The sequence below is a fragment of the Nyctibius grandis genome, chromosome 10 (genome assembly GCF_013368605.1).
Source record: "Nyctibius grandis isolate bNycGra1 chromosome 10, bNycGra1.pri, whole genome shotgun sequence".
Classification (NCBI taxonomy): Eukaryota; Metazoa; Chordata; class Aves; order Nyctibiiformes; family Nyctibiidae; genus Nyctibius; species Nyctibius grandis.
Window position 1 is genome coordinate 5352946 of NC_090667.1, and position 15068 is coordinate 5368013.

The following is a 15068-nucleotide window of genomic DNA, read 5'->3' on the forward strand; positions in this document are numbered from 1 at the left end:
TTTGGAACAAAAACACACATTGAACCGACACCTACAAAGACAGGAAGGCTTTACACTAAACTAAAACACAACTGGGTTTGAACGTGCGCAGTCTGATGTGTATCACCTGTCAGCACAAGGAGACAGCATTGTAATGGCTGAATAATGAAAAGTATTAAGATGTTTTATGCCAAACTCTGACCATTAACACTTTATAATATTCTTTTAAAGTTTTTAACAGTGTCCACCCAACAGAAGAGCTTTGCCTGACAAAGCAGAGGTCCTGTGGACTCAGAGGAGTTTCAGTGCTGCCTTTATCACACTTCATCTGTAAATAGAGGAGTGCTTTCAGGGACAAGAGTTTTTAGGATCAAATGATCTGTGTGAAGAATAATTAAAACTAGGAAGGAATCCTTGCTTTGCTGAGGAACATCATGGAAGATCCACCTCTGGAGATTTGAGAACTGATCGTACAGTAACTGTCAGCTGTGGCATAGATGCTTTCTGTGTCGGGAGCAATGGGCTGGGTCACTTCGTGGATTTTTTCTGGTATATTATGTCAGGACTTTCCTCCAGTGGCAGAACTTGGAAAGATGCTACTTCAGTTGCTCATTAACTCCACATAATCTACGTCAGTACCACCATCGCTGGAGTAATGCTGAAAACCAACCAGTGACATGGCTGGAGTGGTGATACCTTTTTTAAAAAAAAAAAACACCAAAAATAAAACCCACTGCCTTAGCTGGGGATCATTGTTGGTTTTCAGCATTGTCTCACTAACAGCTGCACCGACACAACAGAGTGGGGTGATGAAGTGGAACACGGGGACAGGAAAGAAATCTCGAGCTGGCTTTGCTGCGCAAGAGCGGGTTGTGGAACAACATTCTCAGGCTTGTTGGTTTAATTTGAAGTAAAAACAATCTATGAATAGTCTGGTTGCTTCTGTCAGGATGTGGCTAGATGGGTAGAGAATGAACTGTGTGAACTGAGTTCTGTAATGTCCTGAACTTCAGTTAGTTTAGCAACTCTGATATTAACAAGCATTTAAATATCTAGAAATTATTTTTTAGGAAGGCAAAGATTTTTGGATTTAGATACTGACACCTCTTGTCAAGCTCTCGTTCAGATCTGTAGCAGGAATGCTGAAAATGAGCTCGTGTCCAAACTTCATTTAAAATCGTGAGGTTATCTCTTACTGCTAAGTTCTAATGCAAGGCTAAGAAAGAGAACAATGTTTTGTGCGGTGACTTCATGTTTTCACCCACAAAACAACAGAAATGTGATAAGTATTTTTCAGATGTATAAAGGAAAATGTGGTAAGGAACGTTGTGGTATACATGGCAGTATTTAGAATAGCTTGCTGAGTTGGACCAAGATAAGAAATTGCACAGCAGTTACTCTAAACAAGAATTAATGTTCCGTGTATCATGAAGAATCATAACTAAATTGTCAGATGATTGTCTGGACACAACCAGTGGAGTGAGAGTTGGTATTGTATTAACGTTTTGGAGTGTAAGACCATTCTCATTAGCTTTCTGAAGATGTTTGTAGGTGAAGCTTTTAAGCCTTGATCTCACTGCCTATCTGCATTTTTAAAACTTGAAGCTCAATGTTTTACGACAGAACTCTTCCTTTTAAAGTTCACCTTTTAGGTTCCATCTTATTCATACGGTGTATAATTATGTCACGCAAGTAAATTCTTAAAGTAATTAGTGAACCTGACTGGTCTTTTAATGTATTGGCATTTCAGAATACACTAAAACAGAAGATGCAAAATTCCGACCGTTGTGTAGTACTCATTAGCTAGCCGGAGTGTTTCTAGGGATACCAGTTAAAGGTCAGCCTTTGCTTTGCAATTTGGTTTTGCATTCATGTTTGTTTTGTATACAGCAGCCTTTTACTATAGGCATAATTACATACAATTGCTGATAATTAAGAACTATTCTAATCATCTGGACTATGTCTGTACTACACTGAGAACATTTGGACATAGTATTTCTAATCATTAGATGTTGTGCAGGGTAAGGGGTGGGAATCCAAGTTCTTTATCACAAGTCAGATAAAATAGATCTGTCTTGTAGGTCTGTCTAGAAGATGGAGCAGTCGGGGATGTTTGTGCTGAATTGTGCCTTTTGTATTCTGACCATTTTAGATTTCTCTTTTGAACCCAAACTGGTCTTTATAGCAACTGAACATGGAAGTGAAAATTGCTTCTTTGCACTGGTGAAATTATGGTAAATAAATTTGTCGAGCCTTCCAAGGTTTAGGGGGTTACATGCACAGCATTAATGGGCTGCAGGTTGCTCATCCGATAGGAAATCGTGATTGCGAGTGGAGTGGAGGGTGGCAGGTTGGGCAGGAGGAGAAGCAGAGGTTTGGAAAATGGCAACCTCCTACCCCTGCCACAGACCTGGTCACCAGCCAGTTTGCATTTCTATAAACAAGTAGTTAAGAAGGACAAAAAACCCCCTTAATTAAATTTAAAATACTTGGAGGTCAAAACTGAATAATATGGTCTTCTTAAAAACAGGGAATTGGCTGATTTTTGGACTTAAGATTTAAAGCCTGATCTAGTCCGTGCTGTATAGCTCTGTGGTCTAATCAAGTCTTCCTGATTTGAAAACAGCAAATATATCCTTTGACTTTTATGGCCCAGTTGATCTGAACTGGGATGCTTTGCTTTCAAAGCAAAGGAGGGTTTTTTTCAGGAGGTTTATGTCTCATTTTAGTCAGCTTTGGTTAGATTAAGGGTTTTGCAGAACTTTTAGCTCTTTGTAGGTTTTTTTTGAAAGAATATTAAAACGTTTGCAACTTCTGAGTTTTCTGTAGTAGAATTTATATATGCAAAATGAACTAACTCATCTGATTAGTCATATTCCAGATATACTCACGTGGACTAATGCGTATTGACTTAATCTTCTATTTATTATTACGTAGTTGTAATGCATGTTCACATCCCACTGCATTATCTAAGTCTGAAAAAGAGGAAGGGTAACTTGTGGTTTTCTATTGGCAGTCATGTAAAATTCTAGTTTTAGAAGTCCTCAAAATACAATGAAGAAGCATTGCTTCCCTGATGAAGTCATTAAATCTTAATATGCTAACAACCCCTAAAATGTGATTCTACCAAGTGAAAAAGCACTTGGAATGAATCAATTGACTCAACAGCATTTTCATTTTTTTAATTTAGATTATTCCAACATTAAGCTATAAATTGGGTTAAAGGGATCTTGACACTTTCCCGCACATGATAGTTGAGTCTCTTGGGGTTGAAGAGTGTTTCAGGAGTCATTCTCCTGCTGTTCCCCGGCGCTTCTCCAGTTCTGCCTGTGCACACAGCTGTTATGTGCCATCCCTCCCCACACTGGGTAAAAGGAAATTTTTAATTCACAGCATGTATTCTGAAAAGTTCAGGTGTTACCCTTTAGCTAATTTCCCAATCGATTTTTCCCAGTCTCTTTTTTTTTTCAATGCTATGTACTTACTGTAAAACAAAAATTACTTGAACAGCCTTTTTTAAATAAAATACCAAGTGTTTGCACTTGTCAACAAATAATAGATGTTTACACAACAGACTTGATATTTACCTAAATGTAGCATACTAGTGGGAAAAAAAATAATCCGTGTTTTCTTACAACACTGATGTTTTCTTTGTGTATATTTCAATAGAGTAATCTTGTTCACACCTACAAAGTTAAATGTAAAGTTGTATTTCAACAGATAGACATGTCCTCAAATTTCTGTTTATTCAGCATCAAAATATTTGTAATTTTAGTTCTAATGTACTTTAGTATGGATTCCTCTAATTTGAGGATGTTTTAATTCTTTCATTTTTTTTTTCTTTTAGGTGGTGGCTTACACTTGCATTTGGTTTATCTACTTGCATGGTTGTGTATTGTAGCAAAATATAACCAGAAGCCGTATTTCATAGCAGGATGCAAGTATTCCACGTTATGATGTATACCGCTGGTGGTTGGGAAATACAAAACTGTAGGTGTATGTTAAGATTTATTTTAAAAAAAAACAAAGTTTCAATTTAGTATGTTCTGAATAAGACTGATGTGAAATTTAGAAGGATTTTTAGGAGTAGTATCAGGCATACAGAAAAAACATTTAATTCTCTAGTTTAAGTTTTATGTCTTGCGGTTGGGGAGGAGGGAGGTCCCTGAATAGTTTTTAATAAGAATTTACCTGAAGTACATTAAATTTACTTTACCCGACACTTGAGGTTTAGCTGGGATGCGTTGGGTACTTGCTTCCTTTCCTCGTTGTGGAGGTATCTTGCCTATGAATATTTTCTCCATCATTTTTCAGTATTAAGATCACTGCCTAGTTTGTTGCCCATGCATGGCATAGACTGAGGATAAATGCAGTCATTAACTCAACTCATCGGTTCAAGTGTGTATGTTCTGTAGGGACTGACCTTTACCATAAGCCTGTTCAAGCTTCTGTTGCTTTTCTGTAAGGAGAAGACGTGTTGCACCTTATCACCCCAGGCAGGGACAGTGTCTGTTTACGCAGGATTGTTGCTTCATTTGCCTGTACTTTAAGTGGAAATGGAATTAAGTTCCCACAGAAATTTGTAACTTGCTGAGTAAAATGCCCCCAGTGACAGAAGGTAAGCTTGATTCGTTTTGGAAAAGCAGTTGTTTAAAGAATGAGTAGTGGGTCTTTGAGTGGGAATGAGCAAATCTTAAGTTTTATGGTAAAAACTGAAATAAAACACTATGAAGTTACCTGAAAGAATTTTTTCCAAAGCCTATTAGTTATCTTTTAGATGTACTTCTGTTCCCTTTGAAGAGGCTCACTGTTTAAAGCGGTAATTCCTGTTCATTCTAATAAAGCTCAACAGTTGAGATTTACCCTTTAAGTACAGGTTAACATTTCTGATCGGCCTGTACACCGCTAGAACTGCTGCAGCTTTAAATTATCTAAAAAGCAGTGTACTTTGCCTTCAGTTAGGATTTCAGACTTTGTTCAGTGTTACTATTTAACTGATGCCTGGGTGAGGGTAGTTGGAAGCAAGATTTTCCTTCCTGCTGCGCAAGAAAACATTTTGGGTAGGTGTGGCCAGAAGGACAATCCTGTTGTCCTGATTTCAGTCCTGTAAGCAAATCCACGCGTATCTTACTGCTATACAGGAATAATAATACTGGAAGCTAGGCTCCCTCAAATATTTTTTTTTTCCCCTCCTCCCCCTTAGCTTTTGGGCAGTTTAATTCTCTTCACCAGCTCCTTTTGTTGTCAGACAAAAGTCAGTGCTGATGCAAGAGTGAAGTGGAAATACATGGGCCTGGGGAGGAAGGAACTGCAGCAGGCCCAGCTTAGTTCTGCTTCATGCGTTGTAAAACCACTGTGCAAGCGGCTGGTGTGGAGGCATGAGGAGGATCCTAAATTAACTTTGAATTCAAGACACACCAGTCAATTTAAGAAACACTTATATTTGTGGGGAGAGTCGTTGGAACCCATTTTCCAAATGACTTTCCAAATCCAAAATGAAACTTTGGATTACATGAAAAAGAGCTGCAAGGTTAAAGGCACAAAGGTTCTGTGATTCTGCACAAGGTTACAAAGGAATGGTCTGGTATGAGCTTCCAGTATTAGAGTTTGGAGATGAGCAACAAAACCAGGTCTCATCTGTGCTATCATTTTCTTATTAAATCTTTGAGCAACTTAATGTTTCTAATTAATGGGAGGTACTGCAGATTGTGTTCTATCCTGCTAATTTTCAGCAGTGCAGAAGTTATTTATTTGGTAAGTAATACTATACTGCATTGATAAATGGAAAATTACTTAAACTTCTTGTTACTTCTAACGTTGTTAGGTCTGGATTTGTATAGTTTATTCACTGTTTTTAATTAAAGTAGCAAGAAGTTTGAGTAATTCTGTACTTGATCAGGGTGTTTGTACTTTGTTTATTTTCCCCCTCCTGGCTTCTGAGCTACATCAGTTTATTGCTGTTCCCAAGTAAAGGGAAAAAAAAAGTCAAAAGAAGTCATCAGCATGTATCAAGAAGTTTCAGAAGAGGAATTGTAATGCTTTAGCAAAGTGATCTTGAGGTATTTTTAGAGGTATTTGCCTTTTTGTAAATGGGATCTGTAGATGCTGCTAAGTAAGTATTGAAATAGTTATTTCCAAATAATAGATCGGATCAAGTTGTATCTGAACATTAACCAATGCTGCTCTCACTTACTCCTTGTTTTCTATAAAGTTTTATAATCCAAGTTTTCTTTGCCTAATCTAAATTTTGATATGGAAGAAGCTGATGTTTCTAGGAGTTTTTATAGCAAACTTGATACCTATATTAAAGTTAATACTGTAAAGGATTGGTGGTAAGTTTGGCCTACAGGAGTTGTCTAATGTATTTAGTTTTGAAATAGAGGTAATTTATCTGTGGTATTGTAGAAAGCATTTCAGGAAGTGAAGAACTGCTGTAGTATTTTATGTTGGTGGGTTTTTTTTTTAAAAAAAAACACCTACCTGAACTGCTTACTCTCAAGAAAATGGCTCACCTATCTATTTTGATTAAATCATTCTCCCCACCATCTTCCGATTTCCTGAAAACAGCAGAAGGGAAGTACAGGAAAAAAGTCACCATCTTTCCTGCCCTGTCACTCAAGCAGTTGCCCTAGACTATCATCCCTCCATTTTAGAGGCATGATTTATTGGTAGTTTACATAGTTGGAGCAGTAACTGTTGGAGCCAGCTTCCACCTTACACATGCCTGTAGCCTGGGAGACTTACCATTTCAAAAGTCTTGTTGGGCAATGGTCTGAGGTCTCTTCATCCTTCTACAGCTGGCAGCATAGCTAAAATGGCTTGGCCTTCAGGCAAGTCCTTCTTTTCCTGGCTACCAGCTCCTCCTGACACAGTACCCTTCATGGCTCTGGTGCTGTGGCTGTGAGTGCTCCTCAGGAGCAGGGCAGCAGCTGTTCCATAGCGCAGCACACCCACTCACAGGGCTGCTGGTAATCATGCAGTCTCTTTTCCAGGGACAGTTCTCTAAAACAACACCTAACCCCTCTGTTCTCCACCTGACTGCACTCATTGCTTTAATCTGGAGAGGCGGGCAGCCATCGGTACAGGTGCACCTCAACCTGTGAACGTTTGGCTTTGTCTCTAGTGGTCTGTTCCTGAGTGAAGCCAGAACCAGAGCTCCATCATCCATGTGCTGTGTTAGCCAACTTTGTCAGCTCTTCTTCTAACAGGTTGCCCTCCCTTCACTTCATAACTTTCAGGTTTTTTTCTTCTTCTCTTTCTGATCTGCATCATCCTTGCCCTGCACCTTTCTCTGAAGGGTCTCGTCTGCCCCTGCTCTCCCTTGCCCTGTCCTGCCTTTCTCTCAGTACCCTCCGTGCAAACAAGGGCTTAAAACTGTGTCTACACTGAAGACTCAAGATATAATTCCCTGTGTCAGACCTTTTGCACTGTTGACCTCATCAGCTTCATTTAGCTCAGTTTCTTTGGGGTAAGAGATGTTAATTCTTTGTTGGGACTAAGTGACCTGGGGTGGGAATGGGTAGCCACCCTTCTCTTGAACTCTCAAGCTCTTCTGTTTTTACAGCTATTTAAATGACAATTTAAATATAACCTGGTATGAGATAGTAAACAATTTCATTTGCATTCAAACATATTTAAATGTGCTCTTCATTAAATTTGTGTAGTCTGGGGTGCGTTCCAGGCATCCATGTCATGTCTTTGTTTATAAAGATTTTCTCCTTTACCAACTGTGATAAAACCTCAGTCCTCAGCGGTGCTTTCCATCATCTGTGTTGGTGTAACTGAAAATTACAGGTGGTGTAAGCTCTTTTGAAAATGATCGTTGTGATAGTTTAAAGCTGCAGTTATCAATGGCTTTAAGGTTGTTCGACACCATTTTATGGCTCTTACTTAAAATTGCTTTAGTCTGACAAAACTGTATCACTTAATCTGACATTTACCTCAGCTTTTACAGTTAACTCCAGCAGCTCAGCAGGCTCTAAATCTGGATTTGGGGAGGTGGAGACAGGAGGAGAGACAGTGATTTGTAAAAGAGACTGATTGTCTTGAACTATTCGGTGCTGTGAAGTTTTGAAATGCAGTTCAAGGTATTGCGCTCGTGTTTTATGATGGCCTATGAAATACAACCCAAACTTAGCCTTGCTGTCAGATCCTGAGAAATGTGGAGCTCTACGTGACGGATAAAGATGCACTAACACTTGGTGTGACAGTATCCTTGGTGTCCTGGTGTGGCCCGTGTCAGTGATGGTGTCGGACATCAGCAGCTCCTTCAGCCAGGAGCCTCTCTTGCATTTACTGCCTTTTTTTTTTCTCCGGGTAATCCCAAACATCAGGGAGTCCTCGGCTGTGAACTGCAGCAGCGAGAAAGGGAAAACCATCAAGAGCAGGAACTTTAATGAGGGGGAGAGTAGTGCCATGGAGGGACCGGGAGCGCGGGGTCACCAGGAGCCACCGTTAAAACCTCAAATTCTTAAGTCTCTAATTGTTTTAGTGCACATTAACAAAACCCCCTGGAAAAGTATGTCATCCACTTCTGGTAGTGAGGAGTGATACGCTGCTGGTACCAGCAAGGCTGTTAATTAGTGCGTGTGATTGAGAGTGCTCTGGGGAACGTTCGTGTTCCTGTACTGAATGAGATTTCTGTCTCTAGTATACCTGCTTCGTTCCGTGAAAAATTGGAACGTATTTATTAATTCAGGGAGCTGTAGGAAGAGAAAGCATCAAATGACTGAGGAAGGTAAATATTTCCTGACAAACTGGAGCATTCCAGGCATTGGTCGTTGTGAATTATATATAATTATATATAGCAATTTCAGAAGAGATTCTTTATATATTACTTTGCCATATATTATTGCACTAGTTGCATAGTTATTGCAGGGAGAAGTTAACGCTTTTACCTTTCTGGTGGTTATAATCCACTCTTATCTCCTTTAATTAGCTTAGTTTGAAGAAGAAAGTGTTACACTTAGTGATTCCAGGACCCTGGGTACTCAAGTGCCTTCATTCTTTAAGGAGCTCCACCCAGCTGCTATTTATAATCTCATCCTTTTACCCACAATTCACTTTTTAAAGGGGAATTTCTTTTCACTGCAGAAATCTGGTTTTGACCAGGAGTGGGAGTGGAAAAGGGAAGGAGGAGTGTGAATTAGTAAAAGAGCTGTTGTATTGAAGTAAGCATGTGGTGCCTAAAATCTTTATTTTAATTAAGATGCATAATTAGATGAAAGTTTTGGGGGTTTTCAGTTGCTTTTTTAGTATGCAGAGTAAACATTTTCCAGTAAATTCAATAAACAGATAATAAGTCTGGTTGACAGTCAAATTTACTAACAGTTATTCCATGTTTATTCTCTATATAATTACAACACTTTTCTGGTGTATTCTCTTTGCCCAGGGATATGAAAAAATCAGAAAGCCTTAAAAGACCTGGTAGGTAGGTGTGCTCATGATTTTGATCAGAATAACTCCTTTATTGAGTGTTTTTGGGTAACATTACAACATTACTGTGATGTATTTTGCTTAATAATTGCATAATATTGCTTGTAATGTGTTTTTAAACGTGATTTGAGCCAGCGTTGTTTAATTTCTCTGTTTCATATAAATAATTTTATAGCTTGTTGCTTGTGCCTTTCTGTATGTATTTTAGATGTGGCAGCTTAAGGTGGTGAAATCTTTGCTGTAAAAGCTCTTGGATATATGTAGGGCCATGCAAAAACATTACTCTTACTTGTGATAAATGCAATTTGTATTGGAAGTCCTATGCAACTTGAAAACATGGAGCTAATTTGCAAAATAATATAGTATTGATTGATTTATTTAAAATGTATGTATTTCCTCTTAAACTGACTAAAACCCAGATATATTTCTTCTGGGACAGAGGAGAGCTAGCTCATACAGGGAGGGTTATGGCACAGGGCTTTAGTATGGACCCAGCAATGCCTTTTTTTTTTTTTTTTTTCCTTCCTTTCTCCTCTTTGCAGTGAAACAGTATAAGTATGTTGATGTAGAGGAAAGCTGGAAGGGAGGTTTGTTAGAGAGGAATTTTTCCTACTTCTCTGTCATGGTCCATGATTGGGTATGGTAAAAAAAGATAACTTTACCAGAAACATTTTTTTTAATTTATCAGGAATGATGTGAGAGTGAGAGAAGTGGAGTTAAACTTCAGTGTTAAACACCTGGCTGAAGAAAGTGATAGAAATGTCTGTCTCGGGTACAATATTTTCAGATTGAAGAGAGTAGGATAAGGGTTGGATTAAAAGCTAATGTTTTGCAGACTTAAAGAACTGAGGAATTTTTGGAACCTTAATTCTTTTCTTGGATGCTGATTTGTGTGAAGAGTTGAGAATTGCAGTAAACTTGGAATTGGGAGATAGTCAAAGTTATTGGCAAATATTGCCTTTATAGTTTGTGTGAGGGAGAACCCGGTGGTGGTGATGATCACTTTTTGAAGTTTCATTGTTGAAGAACCAAGAGCCTGCAGTCAGATGGACTGATTCTGAAGGACGTAGTGACATATCCATGAAAGATGGCAGGACGCAATGTTTATGTTGGTCTACAGATTTTGTTGAATTATTGGATGGGGGTTTAGGCTGTTGTCTGTCATTCTAGGAGCATCAGGAATCTGTGTTCTCCTATTTTATAGCAGTCTTTCCCACTCGAAGTTTGTAAATGGGCATGGGTTATCTTAAGTTTTGGAAAGTGTTTGGAGCAAACATCCAATATGTAATTTAACTGAAATGGAAATTACCTTTTAAAGAATCTCAGTATGTAATATCATAATTAATTATTTGTCTTTTTGTCTCAACAGGAATGCCCAAGGAAAAGTACGATCCACCTGATCCCCGGAGGATGTACACAATTATGTCCTCAGAGGAAGCAGCCAACGGAAAGAAATCACACTGGGCAGAGTTGGAAATAAGTGGTAAGAAACTGAGGAATGGTCCCGAGTATGATCTCATTGCAAGTTATGATCTCATTGCAAGTTATGATCTCATTGCAAGTTATGATCTCATTGCAAGTTATGAGTAGCCTACGTAGTATGGGCTTAAACAAGAAATCTGGGGTGGAGTTACCTACTGTGAAGTGAGCCAGCACATCGACATAGCAGCTGCCAGCCTTTGGGTGTGTCAAGGGAAGAGGTTGGGTTGGGATAACGTAGGGAGCTGTAGGGGAGGTAGGTTGAGCCAGGTGGGGAATCCTAACATGTAGGAAAGTTGGGAAGATGAGGATATGGATGGGAGCTGTTTGTGTTGTGAGAAGATGAGGTGGGTGAGAGCGTGGATTTAAGATCTAATTTGTCAAAGAGCAGAGGGTGAAGTTGGGGATGATATATAGACATATGCTGTTACTTTTAAGTAATGTAACAACAATGTTGTATTAGTCCATGACAGTATAGTTTCTATTGAAGCAAAAGTTTTCAGTTTAAAAGCAGTTGTAAATCTTCTGTTCTGTGCTTGAGACTTTTAAAAAAAAAAAAAATGATGAAAAAGATCCTTCAAGAACTGTGCTAGTTTTGAGATACTGTTTGACTTTTGGATCTTTTCTTGAAAATGAGATAATGCTCATAATTCATAAACATGAATTCCAGCTGGTGTGGGACACCAGTCTCTTGATTTGTAGAGTAAATTCTGATTTAGCTACATAAAGTGTGTTTACAAGGAAATTCAAGCAAATATTTTAAGAATTTAAAAATTATTTTGTGATGTTGTAAATTTAGGCTGAAACTATGCTTAAATGTGGAGATTTCAAGAGACTGCAAAAATTGCTATGTGGTATTCCTAAATAACTGTCCAATAGAGAAATTTATGGAAGGAAGAATACAAATAGAGTTCTTTGAATTGTGAAGAGTCTTTCCATCCAGATCATTGAATCTGTGTCTTGCTTCAAGTGCCACGTGCCTTAACATGTGAATAGCACTCTTTACTTGAAGGTTACAGATGCAGAAACCTAGTTAAATGCTGCTTCAGGAATCAGCATTATATATCAGCATTAGGCTTGGATATCCAATTGGACATCTGCTGCCTCCACGTAGGAAATGCATTAAGTGATGGCTCTTTCCTTTCACGCCTGGTAGTCTCACTAGAGACTGGTTCCAGCTGAGAGGTGCAGGTAGGGAAGGGGATGGATCAGTGATGTTGATTGGAAATCCTTTCAGCTACAAGGGTTTCTTTGATCACAGTCACCTGTTTGCATTGGGGTGGGAAGAGGTGTTAATTAAATTTTAAAAATGTAAAGAGGTATTGATTTGTATTTAAAACCTTTCAAAAGATTTCTTAACGAGCATTACAGTAGCATGAATCCTTTAAGAATGATATGCATTTGCCTTGCAAAATAAAGTGTAACAATTTTTTTGTTTTATTAATGTTCACGCTGTCTTTTACTTGCAGGATACTTAGTCATCTAATACAGAAATGCCACAAATGTTTTAACTGTTCTCATTTAAATGGCTGAGCTTTTTCACTGCAGGCTTTTTTATGCCACTTGCTTTCTTATAGCTCACTGGAAATGATGCCTGTATTAAACCTTTTGTTAGCAAGGACTGAGTCCCAGACACACCTGTATCAATGTAGCTTTCCCCAGGCACTAAATACAGCTTCTTTTATTTTGAAGAAAATCGTTTCAGGAAAGGAATTATAATGTGTGTATGTTGGTATAATATTAACCAGACCGTTCTTAATATTGAAGAGTCATGGTGAGGTTTTGAAAGGCTGTCACAAGTTAACTTTTTGCCTTAGAGAAACTGGTGTTGGTACTCTTCTTCTAATGCTTTTGGTAAGGTGAAGTGATTTCTGTAAATGAAAAAGGAAAAGGGGGGGAAAAAAAAAATCTTGGAGAGAAGAAATGTTTTGAGACCTGATGATATCTCACATTCCTTGCACGCAGCAATGTAAAAATCTTGATCTGTCACACAAATCCATGTTTCCACCCTTCAGTTTATACAAAAATCATACCCTTTTTTAAAATATATGGCAATAGTTTATGCAGCTTTTAGCTGAATGCCAGATGGAAATCCATGTTCTCAACTAAGCATTTTAGTCACCCTAAATATAGTGCTTCTGTCTGTTCTTGGCTGGATTAGTGCCACAGAATAAAGATTCTTGGTTTGAAAGATGTTGCGCAGAAATAAGGGGCAAACCGAAGCAGCATCTTTCATCTCAAACTTAAACTATAATTGAAAAAAATCTGTTTCTTACACCTCTGTTAATGGTTGAATTCGTGGTCAGTTAGTAAATATGTCTTGTTTTGTGTGGAACTGGAGAAAGACAGATGTTTAAACTTTAAGTATGGATTGGAAGAAAAACAATCTAAGCATCCCTGGCAACACCTTACATTGCCTTATGCATTGCTGAATTATTTTGATATATAGAATCAGTGATTAAGAGAATTTTTATTGAACAAAATAATAATAATAAACAACAAAAACCAAACAAAACTCCCCCTCAAGCCCCCGCACCATACATACTTAAAGAATGTGTAATTATTGCTAAACCTGTATATTTAAATGTTCTATTTTCTTTTGTACCTTGCTTCTACAGGGAAAGTGAGAAGCTTAAGTTCGTCATTGTGGACACTGACCCATTTGACAGCTTTGCATCTCAGCGACAATTCCTTATCCCGTATTCCTTCAGACATTGCCAAGCTTCACAATCTGGTATATCTGGACCTGTCCTCTAATAAAATTCGCAGTTTACCAGCAGAGCTCGGAAACATGGTGTCACTCAGGTATGTACATTTTAACAGGAGTTAAGATTGTTCTCTTACTGTCTTTGTAGCAGCAGTTTAAATTTCAGCATAATTTTTACATTCTAGTGAACAAAAAGCATAAATAAATCCCCCTTTCCTCACGTCTTTTTATCTGTCTCCTTGAATACTTGATATGGTCTGTGCAGCTATAGCAATGCTGACTTTTTTGTGATCTCCTATTCCGATGTATGACAGTACAGAATGAGCTTCAGAAGTGCTCAGTTTGGTAGCAATCACCCATTTTCTGTTTTTCCAAGTCAGGTTTCCTCTCTTATGCATCTCTTTCCAGACTCTTTTATAAATCTTTATGTGGCATTTTTCTCTAAGAAATACTGATACACAAAAAATTGCTTTTAACACACAGTAAGGTAGGAAAAAGGTCAGATTAAACATTCGTAATCATGCTAACTACATTTCTTTGCTCTGTATTCATCTTTAGTAATTATTCTTAACAATAGTTCTTATTCTGTTATAACAACTGCAACTTAGCAAAGGTGGGAAGGAGACGATATTAGACATCATGTAACTGCATTCCTCTGCAAACTAGGGAGGAGAAAAAAATGTACTAAACACACCTTTTTTTTTTTTTTTTTACTCCATTTTGCAATGCCAAGCTGTGCAAAGTTTGCATGGAGTGATACCTCCTTTTGGAAGTGAAACATGAATAGTGATGCCTATTTAGATTATAATTAAGGCTGCAGCATTTCACTTTGTAAAAACACTGTTATGTAAATATGTAAGTTATTTATATAAGAGTAAATATTTACAGGCAACATTCTTTTGCCCTTGACTCGAAGAGCCTTAGGTTTGTTAGGCAGTTACGAGTAATTGCGTTCATTGCTTTTAATTTTGAAGACATTTATGGACAGCTTTCTCAAATCCAGAAAACGCTGAGTCTAAGAGTAACGAGAATGTTTTTAGAAGTAAAAAGGAAGACAATAGACAAATGGACCGCCAGCACAGCTTTAGTGCAACTGGAAGCAAAGCAAGTTTGCACATAGAAATATCAGTCATTGCATTTTCTTCTACTTTAGAAAAGTCCGCTCTGTTGGGGAGGATTAAACTAGCTGATTAAATTGGTACTAAAAGCTCAAATTCCAAAGCAGTTGAAGCCTCAACCTTAGAGGCTGAGCAATGGGAACTTGCTTTTCAGAGTATAATTGGCAACTCTGTTTCGTAGTGTGGTGTATGGTTGTTTTCAGCTGTGAAGTAGTCTGTTCTAAAGAAAGCTTTGTGTTACTGTTTCAATTAAAAGCAGTTATTAGTAACAGGTTTCTTCCCTCTCTTTACCCAATCCTCAGATATCGTGAGTTAGCAATCTTAAATTTACTGGAACATTCTCAAATTCA

At 38.0% G+C, this 15068-nt stretch overlaps 1 protein-coding gene across 3 annotated transcripts in view; it reads left to right on the top strand.

Annotated features, from left to right (window-relative positions):
- CNOT6 (CCR4-NOT transcription complex subunit 6) overlaps positions 1-15068 on the top strand; it is a 34046-nt gene that overhangs the window by 4368 nt on the left and 14610 nt on the right. For 2 of the 3 annotated variants that reach the window (XM_068409138.1, XM_068409140.1), the window contains exons 2-3: positions 10784-10897; positions 13512-13698. In XM_068409138.1, the coding sequence (XP_068265239.1) occupies positions 10786-10897; positions 13512-13698 (299 nt within the window). In that variant the 5' untranslated portion in view covers positions 10784-10785. Of the gene's footprint in view, positions 1-3909; positions 3970-10783; positions 10898-13511; positions 13699-15068 lie in introns of those variants that run through there. The other variant, XM_068409139.1, reaches the window with a different exon arrangement.